This window comes from Amblyraja radiata, chromosome 11, assembly GCF_010909765.2.
Source record: "Amblyraja radiata isolate CabotCenter1 chromosome 11, sAmbRad1.1.pri, whole genome shotgun sequence".
In the NCBI taxonomy this organism is placed as follows: Eukaryota; Metazoa; Chordata; class Chondrichthyes; order Rajiformes; family Rajidae; genus Amblyraja; species Amblyraja radiata.
In genome coordinates, this window is record NC_045966.1 from 56,735,171 (window position 1) to 56,747,720 (window position 12,550).

Consider the following 12,550-nt stretch of genomic DNA (forward strand, 5'->3'; position numbering starts at 1 on the left):
CGGGGCTGGGAAATGATTAGGTTGGAGGCTGTGGAGGGCAAACAGCCGGAAGTGATGAATTCAAACATGGCCTGCAAGAGCCTGTTATGCATTTTCCTCTCTAAAATGCAGTTTTGTCTGTCTGCTAGCAGGGTAGAAGCAGTTGCATTAGTTGGTCTTTTATAAGAGTGGAGGAAACAGCACATTGGCCATTGATTGCCTTGTTGATGTCCAGTAAGATTATATCCAGGAATTATTGTTGATGTCCAGCGAGATTATGTCCATGCACTCAATTATTCCAGGTGATCCCTTCTTGCCTCCACATGACGTGACATGGGGAATAAGGGGGAAGTAGGAGCCAGCTTGGATGGTGTTGTAACTACGTCAAGGTAGATGTTTCACTACTTAAGCTCAGGGGTGACCGCGCCTTTGCGGTTGCAGCTCCTAGACTGTGGAACAGCATCCTTCTTCCCATCAGAACTGCCCCCTCCATCGACTCCTTTAAGTCGAGACTGAAAACTCATCTTTACTCTCAAGCCTTTCTTGACGTCCTCTGAGGGAGGGCTATATGTATGTATTTATGTATGTACTTAATCTATGAACCAATGTTGTATAATGTTAGTACCTCCACCAATGTAAAGCACTTTGGCCAACAAGAGTTGTTTTATAAATGGGCTAGAGAAATAAAAGTGACTTGACTTGACTACTTAGTCAGGGGCAGGTAATTAGCTCACTCCAAGTCACAGGATCCTGAAGCACGCCAGCGAATGTGGGTGCAACTGATGTTTCAATCATCAGTTAAGCTCAATAGTGGAACGTAATTTACCGTTTGCGGGGAAGTTCGTTGGTTAAATCTCGATGTGTTTCACACCTACCCCGTGGCTGTGACATTTCGCAGCACACTCATCAGCTGCCAGGAACACAGCACTCTGACACTGGCCCTCAAAGCAGATCTGTTGAAGAAAGAACCATTCATCAAACGGAAATGGCCATTTGTTCTTGCATGGACCATATTAAAATCTTGGAACTCCCCCCACCCAGGCACATCATAGAGTTATACAGCAGGGAAAGAGGCCATTCAGCCCATCGCACAGACCACTGGATGCCCATTCATATCAAACCCATCCTCCTGTACTTGGCCAGTTGCTTTTTATGCCCAAGATAATTTATGTATTAATTCATCATCATCGTTGAAAACATTAACGACGCAGTGGTGCTGGTTTCCGACGGGAACGGTGACGGACGCACCACACATCTCTGTCCTCCAGTTCCTGCGGACATCCGCCGCTGGATGTATAGTATTTTGGTGTGTGTGTGCTTTATCATCATTCCTTACAATGTTATGTACAACAGTAATCGCAACTTCTACTGTAGTGTGGATGGCCGTCGGCTCGCTAGGAGCTCATCCGCCCTTTGACGGGTCTTGTTTTTGGTCCTGCTGGGGGTCCACAGCCCCCTCCTCACCTGGCAAACCAGGTGGGGGGAACGGTTTAGTCGCCGACTATCCAACCATGGAGCGGGTAGCACGGGATTACATGGTACCCGTGGCGGGGGGGGACTCCCCCTGACCTGACCTGAATTAATCTAGACACATGTTTAATGCTTTCAGTGACTCTGCTTCCATCACTCGTCGGGTTGTCCATTCCAGTAACGCTGCACCTACTTGGAGAAATTGGATGGTCTGGGTCTGTTTTCCCTGGAGTGACGCAGTGACTGTGAACCTAAACAGGATGATAGTGAAACTAGGAGGACGACTAGGGTTGGGGAAGAACGGAGAGAGAGGGAATGCAACGGTAACTTAAAATTACCAAAATCAATTTTCATACCGATGTCTACTCAATATTCATATCGCTGGGTTGTAAGCTGCCCAAGATTCATATCGCTGGGTTGTAACTGGGAGGTGCTGTTCCTCCAATTTGCATTGGGCCTCACTCTGACAGTGGAGGCGGCCCAGGACAGAAAGGTCAGTGTGGGAATGGGAGGGGGAGTTAATGTGTTTGGCAACCTCAAGCTATTATTCCTGGGCAGAGTAACTTACATGGTTTTCGGTACATTTTGTTCCAGTCATGACAAGTCCTGGATCCAGCATGTCACCTTCCAGCTCAGGAGTTGTGTACACGTGGGTGCCCCTGCATTGCACCATCCTCCCATTCACAGTAATCGTGGTGTCTATGGGGACAGCATTTGCCTCAAGAGGCTTCTTCGCATAACTCTGACACTGTATTTTCCCACACTTGGCATTCCTTTAAGTACAATAGAAAAACAAATAAGCGTTAGCGCGGGGGTTGATAAGTCCTTGAGTATTATAACACGGAAACAGGCCCTTCGGCCCACCAAGTCTGTCCAGCCAAAGTGGTACTGAACTTAGTTACACACAAGAGAATGTGTGTGATGCCAAATATCCAACCTGTCACTTTAGATTCATAAACTGTGAGAAAGTGGAAGCATTCTTTAAAAGACTGTTCAATTAAAGCATAATTCTTAGCTGGGCATTTTGTGCCAGACTTCACTCCTCTGTCTTTCTGTTGGTGTTCACCATTTCCTCCAGCATCTTCTTTATCTTCTCTGAATCGTTCTCTTTCAATTTTCCTCCATCCCATCATTTTCCCCATCTCTCTCGTCTCCATTCACGCTCCTGCTCTCTTCTCCATTGTCATTTCATCCTGCTGTCTTTCTTCTTCTTTCTCTTTTTTCACATTCTTACTCTCATTTTCTCCCCGCCTCTCTCTTTTTCCCTCCCGCTGTTTCTTCCCTCCAGATGTTCTTGGGAGTTTAGCTGGAATTTGCACATTCTCCCCATGGATGTAGTGTTTCCCCCTGATGCTCTGGTTTCAATCCCATATCCCAAAGATATGCTAGTTGATAAGGTCACTTCAGTTACGAAGATCAGTTTAGTTTAGTGTCACGTGTAACGAGGTACAGTGTAAGGCTTATTGCTGCGTGCTAACCAGTCAGCAGAAAGACAATACATGATCACAATCAATCCATCGCAGTGTAAAGATACATGATAAGGGAATAAGTACATAGTAGTTCACCACTGCACTGTGTGTGGCAGGATGATTCAGTTGCCTGATAACAGCTGGGAAGAAACTGTCCCAGAATCTGGTGGTGTGCGTTTTCACACTTCTATCTATACCTTTTCCCAGAAAGGGGAGAGGAGAAGAGGGATTGGCCAGGGTGCAACTCGTCCTTCATTATGTTGCTGGCCTTGCTGAGGTAGCGTGAGGTAGAAATGGAATCAATAGAAGGGTGGTCGGTTGGTGTGAATGGCCGCCTCGCCAACAGTCTGTCTGTTCCTTCCTTCTTTCTTGTTTCATAATATCTGTTAAATGTATGGTTTAGTGTTCTTTAGCTTGTTTTACGTGGGAGATGGGTGGGGAGGGGGTTGCGGGAAACTTTTAAAATATCTCTATCCTGGACGAATATGCGATTGTTTTCCATATCGTATCTCCGTCCGCACTGCGGCCTAACATCGTGGAGTTGGCGGCCTCTGCTGGGAACAGCCTTGGAAGCTCCAACCGCAGGAGCCTGCGGAACTAAACATCGTGGAGCTGGCGATCCCTTTGCCAGGGATCGACCTCAGAGCTCCAACCGCGGGAGCTTGCGGACTTTAACATCATGGAGCTCGCAGTCCCTGGTTAGGGACCGACTTCGGGAGTTCCAAGCTGCAGGAGCTTTGACCCCACCGACGCGGGAGCTACGATCGCCCCGTAGCGGGGGCTTCGATTGCCCCGACGCGGGGGCTTCGATCGCCGGCTGCGGGGGCTTCGATGGTTCGACTGCCCGGACCGCACGAAAATAAAGAGGGAAGAAGATTAGACTTTATTGTCTTCCATCACAGTGAGGAATCGGCTGTGGTAGATGTTTATGTTAACTTTTATGAAGTTATGTGTCTTGGTGCTTTTTTTTAGTATGACTGTATAGTAATTTGAATATCACTGTACCTTAATTGGTACACGTGACAATAAAAGACCTTTGAAACCTTTGATGTTCTGGGCTGCGCCCACAATTCGCTGCAATTTCTTACGGTCCTGGATGGAGCTGTTCCCAAACCAAGCAGTGATGCATCCTGATAAAATGCTTTCTCTGGTGCATCTGTAAGATTGATCCTGTTGTGTAGGTGAGTAGTGAAATCTGGGAAGGTAGGGAGGATTAAATGATATATAACTACAGGAGGAGTGATTAGAAGGTAGAGAGGGGATGCTATTTCCATGCACATTGACTCCTGTCGCAAGATCCCATAATGCAAGGTTAATTATTGAACAGCAGTTAGAGGATTCATTACCCCATGGGCCTGCTTTGTTAAATATACAGGCAGCCATGGCATTACAGGGAGGGGCAGCGTTGCAATCCTAAAACATTGTCATATCCCAATGTTCAAGGCAAAGCACTGCCATCTCTGCACAATTCTAAACACACATGTGGTAAACAAAATTGTGTTGATCTTTTTACTTTTATTTCCTCATAAATTACATAAGAACAAATTTTAGTCAGTATGTCAAATTTTGGGATGAAGATTTGTAAATTTTGCAAAAATTAGGATTCATAACCCTAACGGCTGTTGCGAGGAGGTCACCTGCACTAATATGGTCTGGTGTCGGTGTAATTTAATACTAACTCGCATATTTAAGTCAGAAGGTCATGAGATGGTCTTCTCCCAAGATATAATTAAAAGATTATCAGCTATCAGTCCCACCTAGCAACAAGAAAGTCCTACGTTGTCCAAGTACTATCTTGCAAATTGCGACGTTAAACCATAGCCGTATCTGCCATCTCACGTAGATAATCAAGACCTGTAGCATTGCTCTTCTTAGCACCTAATTAATATTTCTCCTTCAGCCATCACTGAACAGAGTACCGATAATCTGATCAATGCCAGCCCTGGTGGCTTGCTGTGTGTACCACATTTACTTAATAGAAATGGTGACTATCAAACTTTATTGGCTGCTGAATCTTTTGGGATACGTTAAGATTGTGGAAGTATGTAAATAAAGATCGTTTCTTCCACTTTTGCAAATGATACAAAAGGGTGAAGTTAATCAAGCAGATAACAAGTGGAAGTAAGCAAATCTGTTTTGTGCATCTCTGGTTTTTCTTTAAAGTCCAAGGTTGAAAATATTGTGGTTAGTCTATTTGTCACTGATTGGCAATTTCCGTGCTCCTCACCCCTCACCCCCACCCTCTTTTCCGTTCAACCCCCAGCCTTTGTCCTCCCCTTCATCAGCTGAATCAAATAGAGATGTTTGGTTTACACAAAATGCCAAAACATTAACTTCTCTAACTTCAAATAGCCCTTGCTTTCTCTCTACATCCCCTCCCCCTTCCCAGTTCTCCCACTAGTCTTACTGTGTCCAACTACATTCTATCTTTGTCCCGCCCCCTCCCCGACATCAGTCTGAAGAAGGGTCTCGACCTGAAACGTCGCCCATTTCTTCTCATTTCCCCCTCGACTCCATCCAAGGACCCAAACAGTCTTTCCAGGTGAGGCAGAGGTTCACTTGCACCTCCTCCAACCTCATCTACTGCATCCGCTGTTCCAGGTGTCAACTTCTCTACATCGGCGAGACCAAGTGCATCGTTTGGTTGAACACCACCGTTCAGTCTGTCTTAACCAACCTGATCTCCTGGTGACTCAGCATTATAACTCCCCCTCCCATTCCCAAACTGACCTTTCTGTCCTGGGCCTCCTCCATTGTCAAAGTGAGGCCCAGCGCAAATTGGAGGAACAGCACCTCATATTTTGCTTGGGTAGTTTACAGCCCAGCGGTATGAACATTGACTTCTCTAACTTCAGATAGCCCTTGCTTTCTCTCTCCATCCCCTCCCCCTTCCCAGTTCTCCGACTACATTCTATCTTTGTCCCACCCCCTCCCCTGACATCAGTCTGAAGAACAGGGCCGGATTTAGATTTGATGAGGCCCTAAGCTATTTGAGATAATGGGGCCCTTTATAGAAACATAGAAATTAGGTGCAGGAGTGGGCCATTCGGCCCTTCGAGCCTGCACCGCCATTCAATATGATCATGGCTGATCATCCAACTCAGTATCCCGTACCTGCCTTCTCTCCATACCCTCTGATCCCCTTAGCCACAAGGGCCACATCTAACTCCCTCTTAAATATAGCCAATGAACTGGCCTCGACTACCCTCTGTGGCAGGGAGTTCCAGAGATTCACCACTCTCTGTGTGAAAAAAGTTCTTCTCATCTCGGTTTTAAAGGATTTCCCCCTTATCCTTAAGCTGTGACCCCTTGTCCTGGACTTCCCCAACATCGGGAGCAATCTTCCTGCATCTAGCCTGTCCAACCCCTTAAGAATTTTGTAAGTTTCTATAAGATCCCCTCTCAATCTCCAAAATTCTAGAGAGTATAAACCAAGTCTATCCAGTCTTTCTTCATAAGACAGTCCTGACATCCCAGGAATCAGTCTGGTGAACCTTCTCTGCACTCCCTCTATGGCAATAATGTCCTTCCTCAGATTTGGAGACCAAAACAGTACACAATACTCCAGGTGTGGTCTCACCAAGACCCTGTACAACTGCAGTAGAACCTCCCTGCTCCTATACTCAAATTCTTTTGCTATGAAAGCTAACATACCATTCGCTTTCTTCACTGCCTGCTGCACCTGCATGCCCACTTTCAATGACTGGTGTACCATGACACCCAGGTCTCGCTGCATCTCCCCTTTTCCTAGTCGGCCACCATTTAGATAATAGTCTGCTTTCCTGTTTTTGCCACCAAAATGGATAACCTCACATTTATCCACATTATACTGCATCTGCCAAACATTTGCCCACTCACCCAGCCTATCCAAGTCACCTTGCAGTCTCCTAGCATCCTCCTCACAGCTAACACTGCCCCCCAGCTTAGTGTCATCCGCAAACTTGGAGATATTGCCTTCAATTCCCTCATCCAGATCATTAATATATATTGTAAATAGCTGGGGTCCCAGCACTGAGCCTTGCGGTACCCCACTAGTCACTGCCTGCCATTGTGAAAAGGACCCGTTTACTCCTACTCTTTGCTTCCTGTTTGCCAGCCAGTTCTCTATCCACATCAATACTGAACCCCCAATGCCGTGTGCTTTAAGTTTGTAAACTAATCTCATTTATATGTCCAGATGTCCTATGTCGGCGACAAATTGTCGCTGTTTTTTGTGTTTAATATACTATATGATTTTTTGGACCTAATAGATATCTGAAGCCATTTGCACTTGATAAAATATGTATTTTATCAAAGTAATTGTTAAATTGAAATTTTTTCAGGGGGCCCCCTAGAACTTGAGGGCCCTAAGCTATAGCTTGTTTAGCTTATACGTAAATCCGGAACTGCTGAAGAAGGGTCTCGACCCGAAACGTCACCCATTCCTTCTCTCCAGAGATGCTGCTTGAACCACTCCAGCATTTTGTGTAAATCAGCAACAACGTCTCTATTTGATTCAGCTGATGAAGGGGAGGATAAAGGCTGGGGGTTGAACGGAAAAGAGGGTGGGGGGTGAGAGGTGAGGAGCACGGAAATGGGTGTGGTGGGCGGTGGTTGTGAAATTGCCAATCAGTGACAAATAGACTAACCACAATATTTTCAACCTTGGACTTCAAAGAAAAACCAGAGATGTACAAAACATTTGCTTATTTCCACTCGTTATCTGCCTTCACCCTTTTGTACCATTTGCAAAAGTGGAAGAAACGATCTTTATTTACATACTTTCACAATCTTAACATATCCCAAAAGATTCACAGCCAATAAAGTTTGATAGTCACCATTTTCATTAAGTAAATGTGGTACACACAGCATGCCACCAACCAGGTGCTGGCATTGATTTATACCAGCATCTGCAGTTCATTCCTACACTTGTTAACTAAACCAGCAACTCTATTTGATCAAAATACAACATGGAAACAGACCCTTCGGCCCACCGACTCCGCACCGACCAGCGATCCCCGCACATTAACACTATCCTACACACACTAGTGATAATTTACCAAGCCCATTAACCTACAAGCCTGAAGGTCTTTGGAGTGTGGGAGGAAACCAGAGCACCTGGAGAAAACCCGTGCGGTCAAGGGTAGAACGTACAAACTCCATACAGACAGCACCCTTAGTCAGGATCGAATCTGGGTCTCTGGCGCTGCAAGCACTGTAATGGGCCTGTCCCACTTACACGACTTTTTCCGCGACTGCCGGCACCCATTATAGGTCATTGCAGGTCGCCGAAAATGTTCAACATAATGAAAATTCAGCGGCGACCAGAAAGACGCTACGACTCTTTGGCTGACTAAGGAGACTATTCACGACCATACAGGCGACACTCTGGCAACATGTCCCTGGGTGAAGCCTGTATGCAGTAGTTGCCCAAAGAGTCGTATCTTGTTCTGGTCGGCGCTGGATTTTCAACATGTTGAAAATTTTCAGCGACCTGCTGTGACTATGACGGGTGCCACCAAGTCTCCAAAATAAATCGCGTAAGAGGGACAGGCCCATTAGGCGGCAACTCTACCGCTGCGCCACCGTGCCGCCCCAGAGATGGCAGCTGGCCTTTGTACCTGGCTTCACACTTGCGGTAACTTCCCCGGTGATCTTTGCCACAGTTGCCATATGTGTCGCCGGCATCATTCACCTTCTCGAAGCATTGTGCTGGAGCAACTCGAGCCCCTGAAACAGCAGAGAATAGGTCAGAGGTACACTGTCAATCTACAAACACGAACCTGCCTCACAAGTAGAAACACTAAACATTGGGGAACTCTCAATGAGCAGGAGGCAGTAAGTTGAACCTAACTTGCAACAGTCGACAATTTTCTTGAACTAATAAAATCCACCAAAATATTGAAGCAAAACCAATAAATGTCAGAATGGTATCTCCACAAGAACCATTTGATGCTGGAATCATTTGTAGCCTGGGAAATGCTCACCACAAACTTACTGCTTGTTGGCTTGGGCAGCTTCACTACACAGGAGGTGCAAGATACAACAGATGCTGGGATCTGGAGCAGAAAACAAAGTGCTCAGCAGGTCAGGCAGCATCTATGGAGGTAAATTCCCAATGCAGGGTATTGACTCGAAACGTCGACCATTCCTTCATCTCCATAGATGCTGCCTGACCCACTGAGTTCCTCAAGCAACTTTTCTCCATTCTCTGAGGAGTTGCAACTGGAACTGAACACTGTGCAGCCATCAGTAAATATTCCCAATTCTGGCCTTATGACGGAAGGAAGTTTACTGAAGTAGCTTTTAAAGATGATTGGGACTGAGAAATTGCCCTTAGAAACTCCTGTAGGGCAAGAATAGCTAACATCTGACAGCCACAACAATCTACCTTTCTGCAAGGTAGAACTAGAAACCACTGGAGTGTTTGCCTTTGGTTCCCATTGACCTCAGTTTTACTTGGGTGTCCTGATCCTACACATGTTGTCTTAGAATCAAGGCCAGTCACTCTCATCTCATTTCTGGGATTCAAATCTTTGGTCCATATTCAGACCAAGGTTGTGGTGAGGTTTGGAGCTGCACAGTCCAGGCAATACCCAAACTCCACCAGGAATGCGTAGATAATCGGTAAGTCTTGCTTGATAGTACTGTCAACAGCAACTTCTGTAAATAAGCTCTTCTCAAGCTTACCCCCCAGTCTAGTTCAGTCAAAAAGCACTGAGTCAAGCACGGGACAACTAATCTTTATTTTTGGATAGCACAACAAATTCCCCTATACAATACTTAAACCACCGTGGGTTTGATCCTTGAATCTGCCTGGCCAAGCCCTTCAGCCTCATGCAAGCAGAAACACTCCAAAAATTCATGCAGTCCCAAGCACTCTTCCAGAAGATCAACAAAGGACCTCGTGGGGGCTGCCTTTTATAGGTCCCTGAACCTTGAGGGGCCGAACTACATAGGGGTGGTCTCTTTACAATCCAATAAAACCCATTAATTAGCAACAGTACATTCTTGACAGTTCCCCAACAAAATAACAGAATCTCCCATACATTGTTGCAGGAGAAGCTTCTAGAGGAAGCTAACTTAACTTGAATAATGCAACATTTACCCTGGAATTCAAACAAACCTGCCAGGTCTCAACACTTTGGCCAATCAACAAACAGCAGGGTAACTGTCTAGCAACATTATTTACAATATGCAATGCTTTTGCAGTAATCCAATCTTATCAAAGCATTTTACACTTCCTTGGAGGTCCTCTGCAGAAATCTCATTCATTCTGTCAGTTGAAGCTGAAACACTGATTTGGACCCTAGACTTACTGGCACCATTCTGCAGCTTGTCTTATTTCTGCAGAGTACATCACTTGACCTAATGGCCTAACAATACATGAGTCCTTTACTAGATTTTGGTGCTATTACTGCTCTGTTTTAGCCAGGATTTACACTTCCATCGCTTGCTGATGAGTGAGGGTTGACTAATTGAGCATAGTTGCTACAAGAGATTATTCGTGATTTATGGAATTATGTGAAAAGCTGGTTATTTCAAACCAGTCTTCAACAATAAAAAACAATTTAACATCTGATATTTTAAGGCCGATGAAACTAATAATTGGATGTGGGACATTCTGATACGGTACCATTGAGAACAACAGGTTCTTGAGAACATAAATTGAGAACATGAATGTCCATGGTAATCATCTCTCGTTGAAACCCTCAGGGATAGCATTAAGTTGTCATCTCCTCTATCAACACATCATTGCAGGTACCTTCGTGCCTCTTAATACACAGTTCTGGAAGCCAGTTTTGTCACTCAATATTCTGGCTGTTTGTATATTTAGGGAAACTTCCCTCAACACTGTAACTAAAGCAGTATATGTTGGGTGTCTATTGCCTTGTGGTCAGAACTGCTCAGACCAGCCACTGATAATTGAATATTCAAAAGGGTTTCTGCCAGACCGGCGGTGCTCCTATTATAAATATATAATTCTGCAGGGTTACCTGTCTATATTCCAAATGTTAAACTTTATTTGAGTTGGAGAGATACATTATGGAAACAGGCCCTCGACCCACCAAGTCCACACTGACCATCAACCACCCATTTAACTAATCCTACACTAATCTAATCCCATTTTTTATTCTCTACATATTGACATGAGTTCCCCCCAGATTCTATTGCTCAACTACAAACAAGTTACTATGGCCAATTAGCATACCTATTCCCACGTCTTTAGGATGCAGGGGGAAACCAGAATACCTGGAGAAAACCAACATGATGACAGGGAGAATTTATAAACTCCACATAGACACCATCTGAGGTCAGCATTGAATCCAGGTCTCTGGCACTCTGCGGCAGGAGCTCTACAAGCCACCATTTGAAACTGTAGTTAATCATTTTATGAAGTTTATGACAATTATGAATAAGTTTATTGGCCAAGTATGTACACATACAAGGAATTTGCCTTGGTGCTCCACTCGCACGACATGCAGTAAACCATTAAGAATGAAACATAAAACATTAAAACATTAAGAATAAAACTTTATCGTTTAAACATGTGATATTGTTGTGTCTCTGTATTGAAATAGTATAAACATCATTGTACTGTTTCGTGTCAGGACAGGAAAAATAGATTCTCCGGTAGACCTGATTTTGTTGAATCAAGCTTCAGTCTCCAATGCCCGAGTCACAGTCACAACAGCTAGCCGCATTATATGTGGATTGACTTTTTCTGCACTGACAGAACTGAGCTATTTCCCATATTATTGGGTAGTTTTGTAACTGTACTGGAACAGCTTGGCCTAGTGCGATGGTTCTGTAATGCAGGTCTTCGGACCTCCAGCTGGGATGTTGTCCTGGACCATAATTAGGCCATTTGGCCCATCGGCTCTGTCCTGCCATTTGATCATCGCTGATCTATTTTTCCCTCTCAACCCCATTCCCCAGCCTTTTCAGCATAACCTTGATGTATCCAAGACAGAGTTCAATTTAGCTCTTAGGGAATAACGGAATCAAGGGATATGGGGAGAAAGCAGGAATGGGGTACTGATTTTGGATGATCAGCCATGATAATATTGAATGGCGGTGCTGACTCGAACGGCCAAATGGCTTACACCCACACCTATTTTCTATGCTTCTAATTTTAACCTTTAACGCCCTTACCAATCAAGAGTTCCTGTAGCCCACGTTGTATCTATCGCTCTTCGCCATTTCTTGATATCACATGTTGTGAATCAAATTGGCTGGAGTCCGCCTTCTGCGGGGGTGAGGATGTCAGAACAAAGCTCAGATGCCTCCCTATTCACCCTGACTGAACATGGTTCAGCTTTCTCTCTGGCACTCATATGCTGGGCTTGCCATCATTGAGGACGGGGCTGTTCTAGGAGACTCCTCCTTGTATACTGGACTCTGCCATAATTGTGGGGGAAGTTGTTCTAGGAGGCCTATCCTCATATATATGGTTTAATATTTCACCACCATTCATGACTAGGCATGGTAGAACTGGTGAGTTCCTTTTTTGTTCCATTGTTTGCCCTGGACAATGTTAGTCTTCAAGTCAATATCTCCCACAAATGAAGTGGTAATGAGCAAAAAACAAAGTGCTGGAAGAACTCAGCAGATTGAGGCAGTTTCTGTGGAGGGAAATAGATACAGGGCGT

At 45.0% G+C, this 12,550-nt stretch overlaps 1 protein-coding gene across 2 annotated transcripts in view; it reads right to left on the reverse strand.

Annotated features, from left to right (window-relative positions):
- adam19 (ADAM metallopeptidase domain 19) overlaps positions 1-12,550 on the reverse strand; it is a 157,962-nt gene that overhangs the window by 15,779 nt on the left and 129,633 nt on the right. For both annotated transcript variants that reach the window (XM_033029967.1, XM_033029968.1), the window contains 3 exons: positions 8,519-8,627; positions 2,018-2,222; positions 855-932 (listed from right to left, as the gene is read on the reverse strand). In XM_033029967.1, coding sequence (XP_032885858.1) covers positions 855-932; positions 2,018-2,222; positions 8,519-8,627 — 392 coding nt within the window. The remainder of the gene's footprint in view (positions 1-854; positions 933-2,017; positions 2,223-8,518; positions 8,628-12,550) is intronic.